Source organism: Rattus norvegicus, chromosome 3 (genome assembly GCF_036323735.1).
Source record: "Rattus norvegicus strain BN/NHsdMcwi chromosome 3, GRCr8, whole genome shotgun sequence".
NCBI lineage: Eukaryota > Metazoa > Chordata > Mammalia > Rodentia > Muridae > Rattus > Rattus norvegicus.
The window spans coordinates 175982259-176006658 of record NC_086021.1 but is presented as its reverse complement, the minus strand read 5'-3'; the positions used below and the strand labels follow the sequence as shown (position 1 = coordinate 176006658).

Genomic DNA, 24400 nt, shown 5'->3' with positions numbered 1-24400 from the left:
CCCAGGCAGTCCACGTCACCTTGCAAAAGTGCAGTTTCCTCACCAAAAAAAGGGGCAGGCAGTGTTTGCCTGTCCGCAGAGCCCTGGGATAGCAGAAAATCCATTTAAAGTCAGTCAGAGCTACACAGTGAGGCTCGGTCTCAAAAAGGAAAAAAAAATTGATATATGTCCATGTGAAGGTTTATGCACGTGGGTTATGAGAGGGTGTCAGTCCCCTGGAGTTAAGAGTTACAGGCAGTTGTGAGTCACCTGATATAGGTGCTGGGAACCAAATGTGGGTCCTCTGTAGGAGGAGAAAGGAGCTGGGTTGTGGTGGTGGTGCGTGTTTCTAATCCCAACACTCAGGAGGGAGAAGACAAATCTCTGAGTTGAGGCCAGCCTGGTCTACAAAAGTGAGTTGTAGGGCAGCCAGCGCTACACAGAGAAACCCTGTCTTAGGAAGAAAAAACAAAACAAAACAAAACAAAACAAAACAAAACAAAACAAAACAAAACAAAACAAAACCAGTAGGGATGGCTAGGGCTCTTACCAGCTGAGCCGTCACTCCAACCCTGTGAAAGGACACTTTAATGCAAGGATCTTCTCAATTCTTCACTAAAACACCACAAAGAGGAATGGAAGACTGATTTGTGCTTGGCAGACAAAAGCTTTGGAAGCTATTCTGAATGTTCCAGGTGAACGTACCTGCACAAATTCTCGTCAGGGTCTGAATGACCATCCAGCGGTGCTCAAAAGAACTTGTGGACGTTTCTAAAATGTTCAGGAAAATCTCTTTGAAAAAGACCTGTGTGGCACGAAGACACGAGAAGAGCAGTCTCAATTTAGGACTTAAGATGCCTCTGAAGCTAGGCAAGTCTTCTACTAAGTGAGGCAGCCTGGGCAGAGGGCAAAGCAGGGCTCACACTTGCTGAGGAACATGGGAGCTCAGGCTGGTAGACTGCTAACAGGGCTCCACCCAGAGCTGAGGAACTACAATCTTGGGTTATAATTCAAAAGAAGCCAGAAATTTGTATTTGTGCAATGGGATTTCTCAATCTGACAATTAATTCAAATTATTTCAAACAATTCTAGCCCAGACAGACATGGGGTTGGTGGTCTGAGTTGAGAACACAGATCATGACCATAAATCTTTGGTGGACAGAACTTTTACAAGTGGTCTTTCCCACTCAGTCAGAAGTTCTACTAGGAGGGCTATCAAGTAGAGGGTACCTCACTACTTATGTGCCTGGGTTTTTGTTTTGTTTTGTTATTTTGAGACAGGTTCTCCTATAGCCCAGTCTGAACCCAAGTGAACTACATAGCCTAGGCTGGCCCTGACTTCCTGATTGCCTTGTCTCTAGCTCAGGAGTGCTGGGATTGCAGGCAGGTGTCATGCTGGCTCACAAGCAGGCCTCTCGTCTGGCATTAATGTCGCCCAATAAAAACACTGGAGTCAGTACCTCTATCTGCATTTTCAAGTGCATCTTGAAGTTTGAAAGAAGAGTAAGAAAAATCGCAAGTGAGAGTTCGAAGACGTCAGGCACTGAGGACACGCCGTTCTTGGAAAGGGCTACACACAGGTACTGCTTAATGGCAGTGACGAACATCTCGTGGCTCCTGAAGACTGGACCAGCGTTCTGCAGCACAGAGAGCAGCAGCTGCAGGGAAACCACCTTGGAACGAAGCTCGTGGGACCTGCAGAGAGAACAAAAGACAGTGATGGTACACAGGGTCAGACCAGACGCTGCTTTTCATTTCTGCTCTGAGACAGGGTCTCACTGTGTGCAGTGGATCGAGAACTCATGATCCTGCCTCTGCCTGCCAAATGCTGGGCACAAACTGAACCTGTGTGTTCCCTGAAAAGTCTTTGATCTTTTACCAGCTACTATGTGACCAAAAATGACCTTTAACTCTCGACTTTCCTGCCTCTACCACCCAAAGACTGGTATACGCACTATGCCCAGCCAAGCAGGACCTCCTGAGGCCAATGATTAAAGGAGTAAGAACAGTCCCCCCCCCCCCACGTGCCAACAGGGATGAAGGCAGAGAACATGGGTAGGTCCTCAGAACCTGCAGGCCTTCTGAGAACAAAAGTGGCCAATTTCTACTCCTTTTTGTCTCTCCCCAACACAGAGTGGATAAGGGGCAGGACCAAGGTGAGAGTTGAGTCTGAAGAGCCAGCTCTCGGCTATGTCCACGCAGTGACTTCACAAGACTGGGCCTCATACTCTGAACTCTTCATCTGCCATGAGACAGGGCTTGTGATGGTTAATTCTTACAACCTCACAGGATCTAGAGTCACCTAGGAGATAAGCCTTTGGGCATGACTGAGGGATTTCAGATTGAGTTTATTAAGGGGAAGGCTGACCTTTAATATTTGTGGTGACATTCTATGGGCAAGAGTTCCAGCCTGCATAGAAGGGAGGATGGAGCCAGGCACTAGAATTCATCATACTCTACTTCCTAACTGGATGCAAAGTGACCAGCCACCCAAAGCTCTTGTTGCCATGCCTTCTCTACCATGAAGAACAACTGGGTCCTCAAACTGGGATTCAAAATAAACCTTTAAGTTTTTTAATTGGGGAATTTTGTCATAGCAATTATTAAAGTACCCAATCCATGGGTCTATATCCATCGGTCTCAAAAGACTCCCTTACCACTATAACAGGTCAGAGGTTAAATAGCTGAAAATGCACCAGGCACAGTGGGTGCACACCTTTAATCCCAGCACTTGAATAGCAGAGGCAGGTGGATCTCTGTGAGTTAATAGGCCAGCCTGGTCTATTTAGCAAATTCCAGGCCAGCCAGGGCTACACAGTGAGATTCTGTATCAAAAAAACAAACAAAAACAAGATCATCAGGAATGATGGCTTGGTGGTTAAGAGCACTTGCTGCTTGAGAACTTAAGCATCTGTACAGTGCCTCACAGTCATCTGTAACTCCAGTTCCAGGGGATCGGACATTTCCCCTCCCCAAGACAGGGTTTCTCTGTGTAGCCCTGGTTGGCCTCAAACTCACAGAAATCTACCTGGAGTGCTGGGGTTAAAGGCGTACACCACCACTGCCTGGCCAGATCTGACCCTCTTGTGATCTCCGAGGTCACTAAGCACACACGTCACATACACATACACACAGGCTGAACACACATAACATAAACACATCTTCAGGGCTGGAGAGATAGCTCAGAGACATCTGTTGCTTTTGCAGGGGGTGGTTCAATTCCCAGTACCCACATGGTGGTTCACCACCACCAATAACTGCGGTTCCAGAGGGCCCGAGAGGCACACACATGGTGTGCACATGCATACAGGCAAGACATTCATATGCACAAAGTAAAGTAAATAAAACTAAAAGAGCAATGAACAGAGTGAGATTTTTTTCTGGCTGGGTATTCTAGTGAATTCCTACACTTCTAGTACTCAGGAGGATGAACCAGGCCATACTAAGCTACATAATGTGGAGTTACCTGGGAGTGGAGTCTGCAGGCATCTTGCCTCTCCACAGCCCCACAAGGAGAGGGTGTCCATTAGTCAGTAAAAAGGTACTGCAAATTCCATGTGTTGAATGTTTTCAATATACAAACCAAGGTGAAACCTGGGCAAGACTCTGGAGAGTGGAGATGTAAAACCATCCCACACCAACACTGTAGGATCACAGAGCACGGGCTTCCCCTTCGCGGTGAAACACCATCCCACACCAGCACTGTGGGACCACAGAGCAGGGGCTCCCTGTTCACAGTGTTGGAAACAGATGGCCAAAGCTGCTGAGAGCTTACTTTGGATCTGGTGGTCCTTCCCCAAGCGGCTTCATGGACAGCTTACACAGGGAACGAAACACCAGGAAGGCATCCTTCTGTAGAATGTGAGAGAATCTAGCAGCCACTGGGTGTCCTTGAGCATCTGGTTCCTAAGGTCAAAAACAAAGGGAAAATCCAAGATGGAAACCTAAATTCTTGTACACGTTAACCTGAGATATTGGGGGAGAAGACACAGACAGAGGCCACAATTCTGTCATCAGAGAAATGGTAAACCTGGTCGCTTGCTCTTTAAAGTCTATACATAACCAGGTGCAGACATGACGTATGCCTGTCATTCCAACACTGGGAGCTGGAGACCGAGGAGCTGGGTGCAAGGTTCTCCTCGACTACACGGTACAGTTGAGGTCAATCTGGGATATATAAGAACCTGTCTCAAAAACAAAAACAGGCTGGCTGTGGTGCACACCTTTAAGCCCAGCACTTTAGAGCAAGAGGCGGGCAGATCTCTGTGACTTTGAAAGACTCTATGAGTTCGAAGCCAGCCTGGTCTACAAAGTGAGTCAGGGACAGCCAGGGCTATTACACAGAGAAACTGTCTCAAAAAAGCAAAATACAGCCGGGCTGTGGTGGCGCACATCTTTAGTCCCAGCACTGGGCAGACTGTGGTTGTGGGGAAGCAGGCCACACTCCCCCCCCCCCCCCCCCCCCGAGCTGAGGACTGAACCCAGGGCCTTGTGCTTGCTAGGCAAGCGCTCTACCACTGAGCTAAATCCCCAAACCCCAGGCCACACTTTCTAAGTTCAAGGCCACCCTGGTCTACAGAGTGACTTCAGAACAGACAGAGAAACCCTGTCTTAAAAAACCAAAAACATGGGCTGGAGAGATGGCTCAGCGGTTAAGAGCACCGACTGCTCTTCCAGAGGTCCTGAGTTCAAATCCCAGCAACCACATGGTGGCCACAACCATCTGTAATAAGATCTGATGCCCTCTTCTGGTGAGTCTGAAGACAGCTGCAGTGTACTCGTATATATAAATAAATAAATCTTAAAAAAAAAAAAAAAAAAAAAAAAAACCCAAAAACATGGGGTTGGGGATTTAGCTCAGTGGTAGAGCGCTTGCCTAGCAAGCGCAAGGCCCTGGGTTCGGTCCCCAGCTCCAAAAAAAAAAAAAAAAAAAAAAAAACAACAACCAAAAACACAAAACAAAACAAAAACAGAAGCCAGTAAAATAGTTCAGTGGGTCACAGTGCTTGGCACACAAACCTGACAAACTTGAGTTTTAGCACTGGAATCCACATAAACGTAGGTAGATAGGGAGCCAACTCTAGAGTTGTACTGATCTCTTACACGTGTGCTACTGCACTCCATTCTAAATACATAGGCATTAGACACACATTCTCACGAGGGAGGGAGAGGGGGAGGGGGAGGACTGGAGGGAAAGGGAGGGGGAGGGAGAGGAGGGGGAGGGGGAGGGGAAGGGAGAGGGAGACGGAGAGGGGGAGGGGGAGGGGAAAGGAGAAGGGGAGAGGGAGGGAGAAGGAATTAAAAATGTAAAGAGAAGGCCTGGGAATAGCTTAGTTGCCCAACGACGGCTGCCTAGGCAGAGGCAGGAGCATTGCTCTGAGACTTCCTAGTCCTTGACTACTGTGGTAGTTTGATGAGAAATGTTTGAGCAGTTGTGTTGCCCATAAACCTTGGTGCCCGGCTGTGTGGAGAGATCTGGAATGTTCAGGAACCTTGCTGGAATGGGTAAGTCACTAGGGATGGGCTCTGCAAAGTTCATGTGCATGGAGGTAGTTTAAAATGGCCAAAAGACAAACTTAATTTCAGGCAATTTTATCTACTTGGTGCGGAACATGGTGGCACACATTTTAATCCCAGCCCTCAGAAGGCAGAGGCAGGCAGATCTCTGTGACTTTGAAGCTAACCTCATCTACATAGTAAGTTCCACGACAGTCAGAGATACTCAAACCCTGTCTCAAAAAGTAAATAATAAATCAATACATTTAGAGGATAGAGAGTTGGCTCATTGGTTAGGAGACTTGATGCTCTTCCAGGGAACCAGGGTTTGATTCCCAGCACCAACATGGAGGGTCACAACCATCTTTCATTCTGATGTCTCTGCCCTCCCCGGGCACCAGGCATGCACACGGTATATAGACATTCATGCAGACACTCATGCACATAAAAATACATTTTAAAAAATGACATTTAAGGTTGGGGATTTAGCTCAGTGGTAGAGCGCTTGCCTAGCAAGCGCAAGGCCCTAGGTTCGATCCCCAGCTCCCAAAAAAAAAAAAAAAAAAAAAAAAGACATTTAAATATAATAAATATTTACAAGACACAAAAAGCTTGATAGCCTTTACACACAGAGATTCTTAGAATCCATTAAGGGAAGATGGGAATCTTTCTCAATGATGAAAATTGGACAAAAAGCATGAGTAAATAACTGCCAGAGAACTAAGCCAAAGTAATGTCACCACTGGCCACTAGTGGGGAATTGTCAGAACATAAAGATTTAAATGAATGCTGTCATGCATTTTAACACAGAAAGAGAAAATGGCTGTCAGCAGACTAAGGCAGGCAGGCAGGATCTGAGCAGTGCCATCCCAGTGGACCAAAGGCTGAAAGCTTCAAAATCATTCATGTGTTCGTGAATCTTGCTATATAGCCCAGGGTAGCCTTGAACACCGTCCTGCTTCAGCCTCCAAAGTGCCAGCCTGTCAGGCCTATGTCATCATGCTCAGTTAAAACATTTCTCTCTTGCTCTGTGCACATTCAAAGATACACTTTTTAAAAAATTAAATTCATACACATAAGAATACATTAAAAATTATTTTTACTCTAGGCCAGAACCTGGCTCGTGCTAGACAGACAGTCACTGCATCTGGGCTAATTCTCCAGCCAGAGCTTCCAAGTCCCAACCCAAGGTACTGCTTAGAGAATTTTACCCTTAAAGAGTGAAGGGCTGGGGAATGGCTGGATTGCTGACGCCATGCCACACAGCAAGAGAGCCTAAATCCAGATCCCCAGCACTCACAACAGCCACACACGGGTGGAGGGTCAGTCACCGGTGCTGGGAGGGCAGGCAGTCTAGCCAACTGCTGAGCTCCAGACTCAGAGACTTTCCTCTCTAAAAAGTAAGGTAGAGATCAGAGAAAGACACCTGGCATTGACCTCTGGCCTCCACAGAAGCATAGGCAAGTACATGTGACACATATGGGATATACACGCACACACACTCACGCAGGGTGGGGATTTATATGCATATAAGAGGCAGAGGCAGAGGCAGACAGATCTCTGTGAGTGTGAGGCTAGCTAAGCATAGCTAACAGAGACCTTGTTCTGCATGCTCTAAAAACCTGCAAAGGGAAGGGTGTGTGCAGTGACATACCAGGTTATCTGCCGAGGACAGCGACTGCCTGTCATCTGCTATGCCATTGGTCTGTGAGTTTTCATCAACTGCAGGAGGAACAGTGCATTCCTGGCACTCTGGCACACCTGGGGCTTGGTCAGGCTCCGGCAGCCCCTGCTTTTCTGCTGCTTCTTAAGACATAAGTTCAAAGTCATCACCCAATGAGTGTGTATCCCAAAAGCTGCTGAACCAGACAGAACTCATCCACTCGTTACTGAGTGCCCCTTCGTCCCCAGTCCCACAACACAGTGGTGCTTAGGCTTTCTGCGTGACTCGGCCACAGCCTCACTGACAGGGCCACAGTAATGCAAAGTCCACACCAGAAACCTCGAGTCACAGGCAAAGCTGTGAAATGCAGTAGCCCTGCCCATCTGTCTACTTCTGAAAAAAAGACTGGAAGGGGCAAAGCATGGAGAGCAAAGACTTTATTTAAAGAGTTAAGAACCCAAGAGCTAAGAGAAAATTAAAGGCTGGTGCACACCTTTAATTCCACCACTCACGAGGCAGGAATCTACGGATGTTTGAGTTCCAGGACAGCCTGGTCTACAGAGTGACTTCTAGAACAACCAGGGGTACACAGAGAAACCAGGTCTTGAAAAACCAAACCAAACCAAAGCAAAACCAAACTAAACCAAAATAAGCTGAAACAAGCAAAAGAAAAATGAGTACAGGAATAATCCATTAATCTCTTTATACACACTTGAGACGCTGAAGGACTCAATAAGCAATCTTCAAAATGTTTCTCTGATTAGAAAATGCTATACGTATTAATTTTGTGTGTGTGTGTGTGTGTGTGTGTGTGTGTGTGTGTGTGTGTGTGTGTGTACAGCCTGGGAGGGTCAGCACCCTCCTTCTACCATGTGGGTCTCAGAGGCTGACCTTGTTCCTCAGGCGTGGGGCCAGATGCACATGTCCCTGCCATGCCATCTCAATGGCTAGCATGGTTTTACAAAGCATATGTTTACTGGACACATTATTTAGCCAGTGCTACTCCACGACAGGCTGAGGTGTGACAGGATGATGGATGGCAAGAGCTGCTGTTTGGTTTTGTTTTTTTCTGAGGCAGGCTTCTCTGTAGCCCTGGCTGTCTTGGAACTCTCTTTGCTGACCAGGCTGATGTCAAGCTTACAGAGATATAGCCGGCCTCCCCCAGCCCACCCCCACCCCACCCCTGCCTCCGCAGTGGCAGTGTTAGAGGCATACACCACCACATCCGGCCTTACTGCTGCTCTTTGGAAGGCCTTGCTTGCTACACGTTTAAATCAGTGCTGGGCTCTCTGAAGGAGCTTGGCAGCACCTGAAGTAGCCGAGAGAGGGCTCAGAGATGTGGTTTCTGAGCATGACGTCAGGCCTGGGATGTAACATAGTGGCAATCTGGTATGTGTGAGGCTCTGGATTCAATCTCCAGGCTTGGAAGTCACTATGGCTTCTCTGGCCTCAGTCTCTATATAGGTTATAGGCATGGGCCAGAACGCTCATGAGGAAATGAATGTGAGCAATGTCCCAGTTGGACACATACTGTTGTAGGGATATCTGATCACACTGGGAACCCCAAGATTGTATTATTTACTAAAACATGTTGTTTCTAGTTGTGATATAGCTCAGCCTTAGCACACATCTTTAATCCCTCTGGCAGGAATACAGACACGCCCTTTGTACAGACCTTTAATCCCAAACAATGAAGGTGAAGTTAGTTTATGCAAGGAAGTACCTATGTTTGAAAGTGGTGTCTAATTGAGTGGCAGACAAAGTGATGAATCAGAGAAAGATTTGACAGAATAGGACGTGCCCAACTCTCATAAGACAGAAGAGAGCGAAGCTACTAAAGAGAGCACTGCAGTGAGAGGAAGGGAGAGAGAAGAGGAGGTTTTACAGGGGCAAAAAAGAAAAAAAAAAGTTGTAGAGAGAACAAACTAGATATAGATGAAGACTGAGCCAGAGCATAAGAAGGAAACTGAAAGATTAGAACAGATTGCTAGTGCTAGTCTGTGATCAAACACAACGATTCAGGGGGGGGAGGGGGAGAGAAGCCAGATAATCAGTTAGAAATCAGTCAGCTTGGAAAAGAGTTTGAATAAGAGCAGCTGAGTTGAACCAGACAGACAGAATTCAGAAAGAGCTAGAAAGGGTGAGCACATTCAGCAGTTATGTTTGAGGCTGAAAACATTCTAGGCCTAGATTAGACGGGACAGAGGCTAGAAGTTTCCAGGAGTAGGCCTAGGTTAGGAGATGGAGGCAGTAAATCTGGGAGGTGACAACTGAATTAGGCAAATAAAAGATACATTTACAACATAAAAATAAAGAACTGTAACATTTTATGGAAGAGAATGAACATTTCCATGTCCCATGAACTCAAATAATCATCTGCATTCTACTTTATTTCTTCCATTTAAAACATGCTGGGGTTGGGGATTTAGCTCAGCGGTAGAGCGCTTGCCTAGCAAGTGCAAGGCCCTGGGTTCAATCCCCAGCTCCGGAAAAAAAAGAAGGAAAAAAAAAAACAAAACATGCTGACTGTGGGGCTGGAGAGATGGCTCAATTCCCAGCAACCACATGGTGGCTCACAGCCATCTGTAATGAGATCTGGTGCCCTCTTCTGGTGTGTCTGAAGATAGCTATGTGTACTTATAGAAATAAAAATTAATAAAAAAAACATTTTTTGAAAATGCTGATTTTTAAGTTTCTTCCTAATTAATGGCCCTGGCACAATGTTTAACAGGCAGTCACTGACAGAGTTTGAAGCAAAGACAAAGGAGTTATCATCAGAGTTAGCTCTGTAAGCTGACTGACACTGAGTGAAGCACGGGGAGGGCTGGAGGCTCACAACCTCTGAGATCCTAGCACCTGCCGCTGTGACTGCTACACTCTACGTCTGGCCTTGACACCTTCCTTAGCAGCTCTGATGCAGAAGACATGGGAGTGGACCTCTGTGTCTCAGGTGGAGCACCTAATACTCCTGTGTGGACTGTGGTCTACACAGACAGAACAAAACCCATCCTGCAGCCAGATTACTGTGTGCCAAGTGCAGGCTGGGCAGGGGCAGCAGCTTGGATCCTCGGAGCTGCATGAGTTCAATGAGGAGCAGAGCAAAGGGGCTGCATGGGGCATGGGAAGGGGCATGAGAGGCATGGGTTGTCCTCAGCACTCACCTTTCACAGCAGACGTGACCACGTCCTCTAAGATGTCCTTCACCACCTCCTGGGCTCCATTGTCAGATCCTGCACACATCCCAAACACACAACATACAGAAGGCATTGCCAGGGACAAGAAAAGGAGGAAGAGATTATGACAATGGCTTCCTAGAGTCCTGCTTCAGAAGGCAGAGGTGCCAATATTTTCCCTCCATCAGCAAATCTGCCAGCAGAGAGGATGCCTCAGATGCTGAGCCCAGGGGAGGGTCTGCTTGGCTTTCATGTCTCCCTCTCCTTCCCCCCAGCCCCACACAGCATGAGCTGATCTGCCCATGCTGGTAGAAACAAGGATGGGCTTCTCTATGCCTTCAGCAGGCTCGAGGCCACAGAGCTCTGGTGAGCGGCCTGCTGGCTGAGCCAAGCAAGCCCAGAACTCAGCACCAGCCTCCTATCCTGACACTTGAAGATGGGCTACATTTCAGATCATCCTGCCAAACAGTAAATGTCTAAGTGGAAAAGGTCCAAGATCTCTGATCATTCATTGCTTATTTTTTAGAACATTAGTCCCAAAGAAGAGCCTATGGAGTGAACAGAGTGAACAGCTCTGAGCAGATATGTGGTAGTGACATCACCAGTTAGAAACCTCACTGGCTAAAGCCATCATCGCGAGTGAACACCACAGACTGTGCGTACACTTGCCTCAGTGAGGACTCTCCATCCACCAGCACTGTTCTGGGCATGGCCTTTGAGGTTCTGGGGAACAGCACTAAGGACTTTCATTTTCAACTGTCACAGACCACCTCTAACCAAGTCCCCTTGGATGAGATGACGGACATCACAACCTTTTCTTAGAAGGCAAAACAGAACCTGAATGGAAGATGAGGAACAACTCTACCACAACCAAATCTTCTAAATTAATCTACTCACCTCAGAACCATGATTTAAACAGTTACCCAAACCTGCGTTTGGTGTTCACACCTTCATGACCTCTGCCCCATTTATGCTGCACTTAGATCCCCACATGTGCAATGGCATTCAGCTTACCTCAGACATGAAATCTACAAATTCCAACTCAAGAGGTGCTAATTACACTGTAGTAACACATGCTGTAGTAATAAATGTGTAACTGTTAAACTGATCACACACCACCCCCAGAATCACCCACACCAGAATCTATAGACACCGAGGCTAGACACTTCACAGCGCTGTCTTTGGCACCAGGCTGAAGCAGGGCCTCACACAGACTGGGCAAGTGCTCGACCACAGGCTCCACCCCAGCCCATAACTTCTCATTCTAAGTCCCTGTTTAGGGGCAGGCCGGAGAGACGGCTCAGTGGTTAGAGCACTGGCTGAGCAGGCTGCAGATACGGCTCAGTGGTTAGAGCACTGGCTGAGCAGGCTGCAGAGACGGCTCAGTGGTTAGAGCACTGGCTGAGCAGGCTGGAGAGACGGCTCAGTGGTTAGCAGCACTGGCTGAGTAGGCCGGAGAGACGGCTCAGTGGTTAGAGCACTGGCTGAGCAGGCTGGAGAGACGGCTCAGTGTCAAGAGCACTGGCTGAGCAGGCCAGAGAGACGGCTCAGTGGTTAGAGCACTGGCTGAGCAGGCCAGAGAAACGGCTCAGTGGTTAGAGCACTGGCTGCTCTTCCTGAGGTCCTGAGTTCAATTTCCAGCAACCACATGGTGGCTCACAGCCATCTGTAATGAGATCCTATGCCCTCTTCTGGTGTGTCTGAAGAGAGTGACAGTGTACTTGTGTAGATAGAATAAATAAATCTAGAATACATAAGTCCCTGCTCAGTTCCAGTACAATGATGCTATGGCTTGATAAAATTATGCTCACCATTTCTGATCTGCACCATCTGCTGCACAGTACATGGGTCACACTCAACATCCAAGAGAGTGAGGTCCTGATACCAGAGGCCTGGGGGGCTCAGTGTGACCAGAGGCCATACAGCGGTGGCTGATAAATGCAGGCTGGCAGGTATGTGTTGTTTACCACCAACTACTTCTCAGAACCTTGAATCTGCCATTATTAATTGTTAACCCAGAGATTACTCAGTAAGTAACACATCTTGCTTTTATTAAAAAACCTGAAGCTAGGCTAGGTGTTGGTGGCACATGCCTTTAATCCCAGCACTGGGGAGGAAGAGGCAAGAGGATCTCTGTGAGTTCGAGGCAAGCCTGGTCTACATAGCAAGTTCTAGGATAGCCAAGGCTACATAGTAAGGCCTTATCTCAGGTGGAAAAAAAAGAAGAAGAAGAAAAGAAAAAGAAAGAGAGACTCTGTCTCAAAACAAGCAACAGTACCAACCCTCTGAAGCCCCCAGGGTGCTGCAGCACTAGCTATAGAGATGCTTAAAGCAGAAAAAGCACAAGTTAGAGGACCGTTGATCGCAGCACTTGAGGAGCAGAAACCGATGGATCTCTGTGGAGTCTAGGCCAGCCTGGTCTACATAATAGGTGCCAGGCCTGCCAGAGTTGAAAATTAGTACTCTGTGCATGTGCGTGCATCCACACCCACTCACGCACACACCCACTCACGCACGCACGCACGCACATACACACAAAATGAGGAGGAGAGGATGGATAAAGAGAGGTTGTGATATCAGTGACAGAAAGAGAAGGAAAAGAAGGGTTTTGTTTGTTTGTTTGTTTGTTTGTTTTAAAAAAGAGATCAGATAGAACTATTTATTCCCCATGAGAGTAGATTCAGTAGGGACCTAGTAAAGGCTCTGGAGACAGCGTGCTTGGCCCAGTTCCCGATGTGGGGATTTAAGTCCCTCAAGCTCCCAAGCTCCCATTCCCATACCTATACACACTGAGGCTGATCCCTAAAAAGTATTCCCACGGTGACTCCTCTAGGCTTGTGCTTCAGGTGTGAGCAAATGTGCTGGGAGAAGGCATCCACGCACCTCCTCAGGAGGACTGCCCACTCCTGTTCCTCTCTGGCCCCAGAGACTAAGTCCATAGTGAAAACTTCCAATTAAACAGAGAAAGCACTCTCAATTAGCTAATGCCTTCACTGTCTTTGATTTCCGAACAGAAAAGTACAATTTCCACATCTACATAGGCCTCTCTTCCCCGAAAATTTTCCATTTAAGTAGCCCTTTTCTGAGTCTTGTGACCCCTCCTCATTGCAGTCTGGCAAGGGTACAGGCTGGACCTTAACTGCACCCGTACTAACACAACACTTGGCTCCGTGTCCATGTGAGTCCTGGGATCAAACTCAGGTCTCCAGCCTTGGTGGCTAGTGCCTTTACCCACTGAGCCCATCTTACCAGCTCTAGTAAGCCATTCCAAACCATGGATCAATCGCAGAAGGACCTGGTGTCTTTGGGAGTACCAAAGGACACTATGTTCTCAGGTCAGGAAGGCCTAACCCTGACATCGAGGGCTCCTGTGCATGAAGCTCCTAAGGAAAAGCCAGGGCTCCAGCTTGATGCTGCTTCTAGGTATCACTTAAGTTTCTTTCTTTCCTTATATCCCCAACCCCTGCTGTTCGGGGACTTGTTCTATAGACCAGGCTGGCATTGAGTTCACAGAGATCCGACTGCTTCTAGCTCCCAAGTCCAGGGATTAAAAGTGGATTAAAACACCCGGCTGCTGTTTTCATTTTCTGAGAAAGAATCTCTGCTGCGGCCTAGGCTGCCTTAGAACTACAGTGATTTCCCTGTCCCAGGCTCCCAAGGCCAAGCCTGCAAGCACGCACCTCACCTAGCTTCTAAACGTGCATTCCAAATGGGTCGATAGGATGTAAACCTCATCTCAAGAAAGATGTGCTTATAAAAAACAAAGGCCAGGTGTGGTGGCCTGTGCCTTCAATCCTAGCACTCAGTAGGCAAGGCAAGATCTCTGTAAATTAGAGCCCAGGAGCCCAGCCTAGTTTACATAGTGTGCATTCCAGGACAGCCAGGGTTCTGTAGAGAGACCCTGTCTCAAAAATCCAAAAACAGGGCTGGAGAGATGGCTCAGTGATTAAGAGCACTAGCTGCTCTTCCAGAGGTCCTGAGTTCAATTCCCAGCAACCACATGGTGGCTCACAGCCATGTGTAACAGGATCTGATGCCCTCTTCTGGTGTGTCTGAAGACAGCTACAGTGTGCTCACATAAAATAAATAAATAATTCTTTTTAAAAAAATCCAAAAACAACAAACAAATAATATAAAGAGATCCAAGAGCTCAAGGCATGGTCCACATAGTAAAATGTTTGCTGGTGTGTACCAAGCCCTGGGTCTAGCCTCAAGCACTATATGAAGAAGCCATGATGGCCCATACCTATAATCCTAGCACTCCAGACTGGGACTTTCTGGTACTCTGGGTGCACAGGAATAGGGACTGACAGAGGACATTGATGCCATCCTCTGGCCTCTGTGGGTACAGAGCCCAAATATATGCAGACACCATACAGAAACGTGGGGTTGGGAGGGGATAAATCGGAAAAGGGGGGGAATTTAAATTTGAAGAAAAGGACAGAGAGCTGGGCAGGGCTCAGTCTCACAAGGCTCTGTAAGCAGTCAGGGCAGGGAGGGCACAGCTTTTGATCTGATTGGTAGAGAGTGGGAGAATGGGGAATTACCAGAGGGTTTCGCATGGGGGAGGTTGGGACCTCACTTTTAAACAGCAGTCCAGCTGCACCCAGAACGTAACACAGAAAAGCTATGTTAAAGCACAGAGGGCTGCTCTTCTGCTTGCTCAGGTGCACTACTGCCCTCTAATAAGATGTCCCATGTGTCCCCAGCAGGAGACACTACCGTCTGAAGGCGTTATCAGCTGCATAACCGAAGCAGAGCTGACATCAGCTGGAAATGTGTAGAGCAAAGGGCGTGACTGAAGAATTGGTCACCAATTGGAAAGACAGGGCGGTGATGGCCGAAGACTTGGATCTGGTTCAGATCAATGTCAGGAGGGGATGCAGATAAACCTAAATCATCACAATTTTATGCTTGATGCGTCATTTACTGTCTGATTATAACCAGCCCTGGCATATTATTTTGTTTAAAATGGAAATAAAGGACCAGTAAGATGGCTCAGCAAATGTGCTTACTGCCAAGCCTGACTCCATGAGTTCTACCTCGGAGAGCATGACTCCCACAAGCTATAGTCTGACCTCTATAGGTGCCCTGTGGCACATGAATATTCATGCTCACACACAAGTGCTCACAAACACACAAACCAATTTTTTAAAAAATTAAACCACAAAGAAAGAGTCAAGTGAATTCTGTTTGATGACTAGAAGAACAAAGCTGCCACCAGGCCACCTGCCTGACCGTGCACATGTCTCCTCATCGTGCTCTAGCTCTTCACGGGGCTCTATGCATGGTACCAGACGGCCAAGTACCGACAAGCACCTACTTAACTCCCTGTGGAGACCAAGTGCCCCAAACTGCTCCAACTGCGCCATGCCTGACAGGAAGCAGCAGCAGCTGGCTCCATTCCAGGCCTCCTATCAGCCTTACTGGCTGTGCCCCATGTAGTAAGAGAAAGGGGAAGCCAAGGCAAGGCCAGAACAGACAAGCTCCCTACCTCCAGGGTTTCCCTAACTACCAACCAACACTTCCCAGCGTGTCCCACAACCCAAGGAAGACGCCAGCTCACCCCCAGAAGGCTCAGCTCTACCGGAGATTGATGAGCCTCTTTCTCGGTGAGCCTCTCCATTTTCTGAATTCACTTTTCCTAGGCTACTCCTGGCGTGGTCACCATTGGGCAATTCTGTCTTTTCAGGAGTTGTTGGTTTGCTCTGGGCCTGGCTCTGCTTCAGTCGACTGAACTTGGGAGATCCTGCTGTGGCCTGGATCACTGGGGACTGAGGTTTTGACTGGATTGGTTTTTCCAATTCTCTGGCCTCCTGTAACTAAAAGACAAGAGAGAAGGGATTCCATCTAAACGGTTCTGGCGTTTCATTAAAAAACAAAAATTACTCCAAATTATTGTGTTATAATATTTCAAGCAGCTGATCAGACTTCTGTTCTGTTTTCCTGGGTACCAGGACTAAACTTAAAGCCTTATGTATCCCGGGGAAGGGCTCTCCTGCTAAACTATAACCCAGTCCAGCATAAAGTTTTTAAAAAGAAGTAAGTCCAAAGTAAACTTAGACTGTGATGACTAAACTTCAAAACCCATGCTAGAGTGACAATCTGCTTTTAAAATCACAAGTCTCGGGGTTGGGGATTTGGCTCCTAGCAAGCGCAAGGCCCTGGGTTCGATCCCCAGCTCCGAAAAAAAGAATAGAAAATAAAATAAAATAAAATAAAATAAAATAAAATAAAATCACAAGTCTCAGGAAGGACGACCCTTCCAGTGCCGGTGCCAGTGCTAGTGCCACACATACGCACGCACACACACCCCGCACCTGCAGGTACACACACAACCCTTCCCACGCCAGTGCCAGTGACTAACACTGACACATGCACGTGTATGCACGGGCTAACTCAGCAGGACACAGGCCCAGCACAGCTGTCACTCACCACTTGGTTTTCCATGCGGGTGAAGATGACATTCAGCATTTGGGTGAGCGTGGCCTTGGCGGTGGTTTGATTGATGAGGTTTTTGCTGGCCAAATAGATATTGTAGCATGTCCTCACTGTCTGTAGAATGGTGCCCTCGTGGATTTCAATGTGTGGGGAAGTCACAGCAGTCAGAAGAGCCTGAGACAGATCAGAAATGGCCACCTTCCTCTATGCCACGTTCCTCCTGGGCAGGCTTTCTAGAACAGTTGAAGGGCTTGTCCCCATCCCATTTCCCCCACCCCCCATTTTTTCCTGAAAGTAAGTCTCAGGCAGTAATCCTGGCTGTCCTGAACCTGGCTATACACAGGCAGGCCTCGCACTGTCAGCAATTCTCCTGGCTGTCTCCCGAGGGCTAAGATTATATGTGGCAGCAACATACCAGCTGATTTTTCTAACTTCTCAGGGTCCAGCAAACTCCTCTGGCTGATTAGTACCCAGAGCCAACCTCCTACTGTTTGGAGTTAAAAAAGCAATTGCTGATTCCCTAAACTCACGTTATTTTAAGTAATCACACTGTGAAGTAGGTGTTCTAGCGCTTGCTAAAAATTTTCTTGTAAGTTTTAGAGAAAACCCCGAAAATTCTGAACATTAATATTGATTGAAAAAAATCTAAAATAAAAAAAGTAAAAACCTAAAATGAAAACTAGATCCTCTCCTCACAAAATACACAGGGAGCCTGTGCCACACAGCTGAGCTACCTGGCACCTAAGATCAGGAGGGAAGCCTTGGTCTACCCACCCACCCCCTGACACTCCCTGGCGGCAGTACTAGCTCACTCCAAGCTTTCCTGCAGGAGACACAGAAGACGGGAGAGCCTGGAAGATGGGAGACAGGGTGGGCTCAGGGCTGGAGAGCAGCGATGGAGACTTGTGTACAGCGATGGCTGATGGTTGGCTGGAGCGAAGACTCTCCAGCGGCCCCAGAAACTCTCAAGCAAATGAGCTCACGATAACCCAATCGTTAGTGAACTGTTTACCTGGGACACACCTGGTCGAGCTCCTAAGTCATGACACTTCCTTCACAGAAGAACTGAGGAGCACATCTAACTTTTCTGTCTCAACACCACTCAACTAACACGGTCAGTTAAAACCCACACCTCAAACCCTGACCAGGCACACAGAAATACCTTAATTATCTGTAGCTGAACGCCTTCATCTGTCTGAGGGCCCTGAAAACAATTGCAAACCGTCTCCACAATCCTGTCGATCAGCCGCTTCCCAGGAGCACCACTGTCGGGGGCATTGCCAGTGATGTGCCCATATGCGATGAGTTTCTGCACACAAAAGAGCAAAAGAGCAAAAGTTCCAAGATCCTGCCTGGCAAAGTAACAAGACAGGAAGGAGGATGGCCCTGAACCCCTGGTTCCCATGGCAGCAGTCCCTCCCAGGAGCCAGGCAAGAACCGCCATTCTGAACGGGAACTTTACCATCTGGGCAGGCAGCTGCTGCTCAGAGGCCACCTGCCAGTGCCACCTCATACCCAACCTGGACCTTGGCACAGAGAGAGACCCGAGAGACAGAGGTCAGAGTAAGCGCTACGCCTGGCAGAGATTAAGAACCATCCAGAAGAAATCTCAAAATGCAGCTTCCTGGACTTCAACCGGGGCCTACTGAACTAGAAGTTATGGGGCAGAAGCCCAGGAATCCGGTTCTTTCTCCCAATTTTACAGGTTATTCTACAGGTCAATCCAACAAAAGGCCCAGGCTCCAGGGCACACTGTGCTTCGGGGAGCGGTAAGGAGGTGGGCATGCTGCTGCTCTATATGTAACTGTGCTTCTGGCTGCTCACATCCCTGCCTCCCTACACAAGCAGGCAACCAAGTGTGCTGGGGGGAGGGGTCACCCTGCATAAGCTTACACCATTTCTGAGTGGCTTTCAAACATTCCTTTTTTTTTAATTTATTTATTTTATGTATATTGAGTACACTGTAGCTGTCTTCAGACATGCCAGAATTGGATCCCATTACAGATGGTTGTGAGCCACCATGCAGTTGCTGGGAACTGAACTCAGTACCTCTGGGAGAGCAGTCAGTGCTCTTAACCGTTGAGCCATCCCTCTAGCCACTCTGAGTGGCTTTCTACATATCAGCTACCAAGCACCTTCATTCGATAAGCAGAAAATAAGAGAGTGGCCTAGAGCAGAAACAGAGTACACTGACAGAACAGACTGCCTGCCCCTCTGCTGTTCAAGCCCAGCTCTGGGACAAGCCAGAAGGAAGCAGGCAGGGGTAGAATGGAGGACAAGCCAGAGCTGCTCATCCTCACCCCGACCGGCTGCTCAGGCTCCTGGGAGGCTGGACAAGTGTCAAGTTCTGCCACTGCTTCTTCCTCCTGACATTAGGATTGACATTCTGCTGTGAGCAGTGGGATATGAGCGGATGAGTGGATATCTCAACACCGATGTTGAAAAGGAAGCTCTCTGGGCCCAGGCAGCAGCTTGAAGCTCTGGGATCACACCTGGGTTTCACTCCATCCCAAGCACCAAAAACAAGAAAACAGGCTTCCAGTCGGACATGGTTACATGGAAGTTGAGGCAGAAGATTATGAATTTGATACTAGCCTAGGCCTACATAGCAAGAGTTTGTATCAAAAAATAAAAACAGGGCCACACTCTTGAATCTCAACACCCACAAGGCAGAAGCAGGTGGATCTCTGGTCTACAAAGCAAGGTCCATGCCAAAAAGCAATAGATAATCAGGTTCTGCCCCCAAAATAATAATACTAAATAATTAACTTTAATTAAGGGCTTAGTCATTAATGCTTGCCATGCAAGGATGAGGAACTAAATGTGATACCCATTACATGTGAGCACCCACGTAAAAGGCTGGGTATAGAGGGTGACATGCCCTTGCCACTCCAGTGCCCAGGAGGTGGAGACAGGCAGACCCCTGAGGCTTGCTGGCCCGACAGCCTAGCCTAGCACTGAACCCCAGGTGCCAATGAGAGACCAAACCAAGGCGAACAGCTCCTGAAGAACAAGGTTATCTCAGACTTCTACATGGACCCACATATATCCATGCATGCCACCACAAACCCACACAGAACCTATACCCCCACACAAAACCAAACAACAAAAAGAGCTAAAACACAACAGGAAGGACAGCCTGGGCCAATCATTTCTTACAAGCTTCATAAAAAGAAAATGGAATTCTATTTTTTAATCTTTTTTTCTTGATTTTGAGACAGAGACTTCTGTACACCAGACCTTGAACTTCTGATCCTCCGTCCTCTGTCTCCTGAGTATTCTTTGCTGTACTGGGTCTCATGCAAGCTAGACCAGTAGTCTACCACAAAATCTCTAGTACAAATGCAGTGCCTAATTAAAAAATATTTACTGCTATATTTTATGTGTAGAGTATTTTACTACATGTGTCCTATGGAGGCCAGAAGAGGACATCAGATCCCCTGGAACTGGAGTGACAGATGGTTGAGAGCCACCATCTGGGCACTGAGACTTGAATCTGAGTCCTCTGGAAGAGCAGCCAACGCACTTACAGATGAAACATCTCTCCTGCCGACGTTCCTGTCGATTGTGTGAGGCAGGTCCTCACTGTGCGGCCTTGGGTGGCCTCCATCACACAGAGCTCCACTTGTCTGCCCACACACGTGACCTGTATTTAACTTTTATCTTCACCTTTAAAATTTCTATTTTTGAAGCAAGGTGTAGTGGTGTATGACTTAATCCCAGCACTCAGGAGGCAGAGGCAGGAGGATCTATGTGAGTTCAAGGCTAGTCTGATCAGTGAGTTCCAGGACAGCCAGAGCTACGCAGTGAGACCCTGTCTTGAAAAAAACGAAAAACAAAATTCTAGTTTTATATGTTTTATAATGAAAAAAGTTCATATATATATATATATATATATATATATATATACACATATATATAATGTTAATTTTAAGTTAAAATATATTGCAAGGGCTGGAGAGGTGGCTCAGTGGTTAAGAGCACTGACTGCTCTTCCAGAGGTCCTGAGTTCAATTCCCAGCAACCACATGGTGGCTCACAACCATCTGTAATGGGATCTGGTGCCCTCTTCTGGGGTGTCTGAAGACAAACACATAACAAATAAATACATCTTTAAACAATATATTCCAAAAAATATTAATATGCAGCCAGAAAAAAAATTAGCTTAGGAAAGACAGGCTCTGCCCTGGGCCATGGGTCACTGAGCACTGAAAGAAGCCGAGGTTCGGGGTTGGGGATTTAGCTCAGCGGTAGAGCACTTGCCTAGCAAGCGCAAGACCCTGGGTTCGGTCCCCAGCTCCGGAAAAAAAGAAAAAAGAAAAAAAAAAAAAAGAAGCTGAGGTTCCTCAGTGCTGCAGGGGCTGCTGCATGATCTCTAGGCTTCTCCAAATGGGGGGAGGGGGGGAGACACAGGACACACACACATCTGTGCCAACTATGTGCCTTACAAAGCAAACCCTTTGTCCCTGTCACCGCCAAGAGAAATGGGTGACAAGGCACAGTGTAGATGACTTTAGCTGGCTCCACTTCTGTCAAAATCAGACTTCACCCCAGATTCTGGCCTTTAGTTTCCAAGGCATGAGCTTCCTCAACTGCCAGGAAATTCCAGTCAGACAGGCTTAGCCGGGCAGCAGAGGGTAAACTCCGTTTCCATTCAGTCTTCCAGGTGCCCATCTACTTCCTAAAGTCATAAAAGGGGTGCACTTTACAGCTTTTACACTAAACAAGGAGACCTCAGTATCCGTATTCCATTCCAGAGGATTCATTCAAAAGGAGAACCACACACCTCAAGCATCAAGACTCCCAGTGGGCAGAAGTGAAACAGAGCTCCAAGGTGTTTAAAATCATGTATGCACACAGAGTGAAGACACTAATGCCACCCCTGGAAAAGCCAGGTCACAGGGTGACAGTTAGAGCATAAAGGACCAGTTCTGAACACATGGGTCAGGTGGTCTCTGCCGCATCTATTCACCGGAGCCACACTGGTGAGAAGGCAGGCTCAAATAAGCAAGTGAGCACTCTGTCTCTGCTGCTATGACTGAAGGTTATGTGCCTCGATCCAGATTCTCTAGTCCCAGAACCAAAAGTGACCATTAAAATGGTGGGTCTGTGGGAGCTAAACAGACTTAAGGTCACAAGGGCTGTGCCCTCAGAATGGAGTCTGTGCTCTGTAAGAACAGAGCAGAGGGCTTGCTTGTTCTCTAGTACACGAGGGCACAGTAAGAATATGGCATGCTACAAGTTGAGCCAGAGTCCTCACCAAATCAGCAAGGGCCTTGATCTTGAACTGCCCCCCCCTCAGAGCTGCGAGAGAGGGCCTGGTGTTCTGCGGGACTCAGTTATCACAGCCCATGCTGAGACCACTGTGCTCCAATAAAGCTATCCACAAAAGCAGACAACAGACAGCCAACAACAGACTAGACCCTAAGTGTGGGGTTGGGAAGTCCTACAACACAAAGAAGCCCCGACTTATTGGACAGGTAACTCTGAGCTGAGCCAGCCACTTTATCATCTAAGCCCCAGGGCCCTTGACTCTAAGACAAGAACGAAGCAGCACTCAATGAGGCAGAGGCAGAGGCAGAGGCAGAGGCAGAGGCAGAGGCAGAGGCAGAGGCAGAAGCAGAGGCAGAGGCAGAGGCAGAGGCAGAGGCAGAGGCAGACAGATCTACAAGTTCAAGGCCAGTCTGGTCTATAAGTGAGTTCCAGAAGAGCCATGGCTATGCAGAAGAAACCCTGTCTTGAAACAACAAACAAAAGAAAACAGAAAAAAAACAAGAGTGGGTTCTTCTGAAGCTTAAACGAGGTGATGCCGATGAGCGTCTGGCCAGGCCAACAGCCCAGGGAAGGTGAGAGCTGCCATGCTTACGGCGGCACTAACGGGTTAGCCCATTCCCAAACTAAACCTCATCATGGGAAGCAAAGAACTAAAATTCAGCTTATGTCAAATTTCCTCAGAAAGCATTCACAGCACCAAGTATTCCAGGATGAAGGGAGACTGGGCCTGCCATTTGAGAACTCTGAGCTCATTAGACATTCGCATAGGACATGGACAGAGTTGCCTGGAATGAGAGAAACAAGTTTTCATTTGGAAGAGGTTTCTGTGGGAAAAAACCCCGCTGTCATGGCAGGAGGGGAAAATGCTGTCACCAGTTCTAAAGTGTGTGACTATTGGAAGAAGAGATTAATGAAGTAAATATGAGACTGAGGATGGGGCTCTGCAGTTCTATGCCTTGGCACACAGAACCAACCAATGACAGCATTCTTTGTCAAGAAACACAAATCTGCACGCGGCTTCACAGACCTCGTAACCCAACTCTAAGCAAGCCTAATGAAAGCATCTGTTCACAGTTCCAGGAGCTGCTGTGACTTCCACAACACTCAAAGCTTCTCCCACTGACGGGACTGCCCACTAAGGTGAGGAGGTGATGAGAAACTTGGAGCTATCTTTAGAAAAAAAATGTGACTTGGGAACTGAGGCACCTGGGCTGCCCTGTCTCTCACGATTCTGTAGGACGGATTCCCATCTCTGCATTCCTCAGTGTTCAGCAGTTAGAGAGCATCAATGAGGAAGCTCCAACCACAGCCAATCTTCATTGTTTGCAGACTGCTGGCCTCAAGTGTAGTCACCCACCCACTCGCTCTCTCACTCACTCGCTTGCACTTGAAAGCCCCCAGTCAGAACTGTGGTTACTTGTAGAAATGCCCAGAACAGTGAAACCCTGAATCACGGCTGAGGTGGACGAGGAGACATAGCTTTCTTTCAGATTTTCTTCCACATTCAAGTGTTATTTCTGTGATGTTTTTACTGTGTGGCTTTTACAATTTTATCCTTTATGCTCTTTAAAACACCTCCCTAGTGTGTGCGAAGGTGCTTGCTACCATCAAGGAGCAAGAAGGCTGAACTGTCTTACAAGAAACTGCAGGTATCAAGTAAGCTGGGTTCGAGCGTGTCATTCCAGCGGCTGTGAACTGACGTTGATGAGCCAATGGTGCACATTAAGCGGGATCTTTACATAAAAACACACAGAGGATGAACTTATACACTCATCAGCTCGGCCAAAATGGAGACCAGGGAACCCAAGCCCGCCCTGCTTTGGGCTGGTTAGTTCATGTTCACAGCAACTGTAGCTCAGAACTGCCGCAAACAATGAGGTGCGGCTGTACCTGTTTGGACACCTGAGAGTGCACATGAACACCATCAACAAGGACACTGGGAGCCTAGCATGCGCCAAGCATATCAAACACGGTCAACCTACAAATAAAGTACCACTGGAGAAAGGCGCCTGTCGCAAAGGAGTGCAGGCCCCTTCCCACCAAGTCCTCTTCACCAAGGAAGCTCTGGGCTGCTCTTGGGCCACCGCCTCCAGGGGGGCATTCTCAGTGCCAGAGCAGCACAGCTATGGGTAATGCAGTGCTCACACCAAGTCTAAACATGGTACCTGCAAGCAGTCCAGGGACGTGCTGACCACCCGAGGGGACTTGGATTGGCAGGCCAGCTCGAATGGAAGGAAATACTTGTCAGCTTCAATGAAGTTTGCCTTTGGTGGAGCCGCAGCGCCAAGCCTAGGGAAAAGCAGGAAAGGGCCAAGAGGAAGAATGAGAAAAAATACGCTTGCCTCTGTCCATCTCACTCTATGTTCCCATCTTG

General features: G+C 47.8%; 1 protein-coding gene across 3 annotated transcripts in view; it reads right to left on the bottom strand.

The window, feature by feature from the left end:
• The window catches only part of Arfgef2 (ADP ribosylation factor guanine nucleotide exchange factor 2), an 86141-nt gene that overhangs the window by 46057 nt on the left and 15684 nt on the right, over positions 1 to 24400 (bottom strand). For 2 of the 3 annotated variants that reach the window (XM_063283411.1, NM_181083.2), the window contains 9 exon segments: positions 24192 to 24315; positions 17915 to 18061; positions 16747 to 16926; positions 15878 to 16133; positions 10300 to 10368; positions 7130 to 7281; positions 3755 to 3885; positions 1440 to 1674; positions 685 to 784 (listed from right to left, as the gene is read on the bottom strand). In XM_063283411.1, coding sequence (XP_063139481.1) covers positions 685 to 784; positions 1440 to 1674; positions 3755 to 3885; positions 7130 to 7281; positions 10300 to 10368; positions 15878 to 16133; positions 16747 to 16926; positions 17915 to 18061; positions 24192 to 24315 — 1394 coding nt within the window. 3 annotated transcript variants of the gene reach the window in all.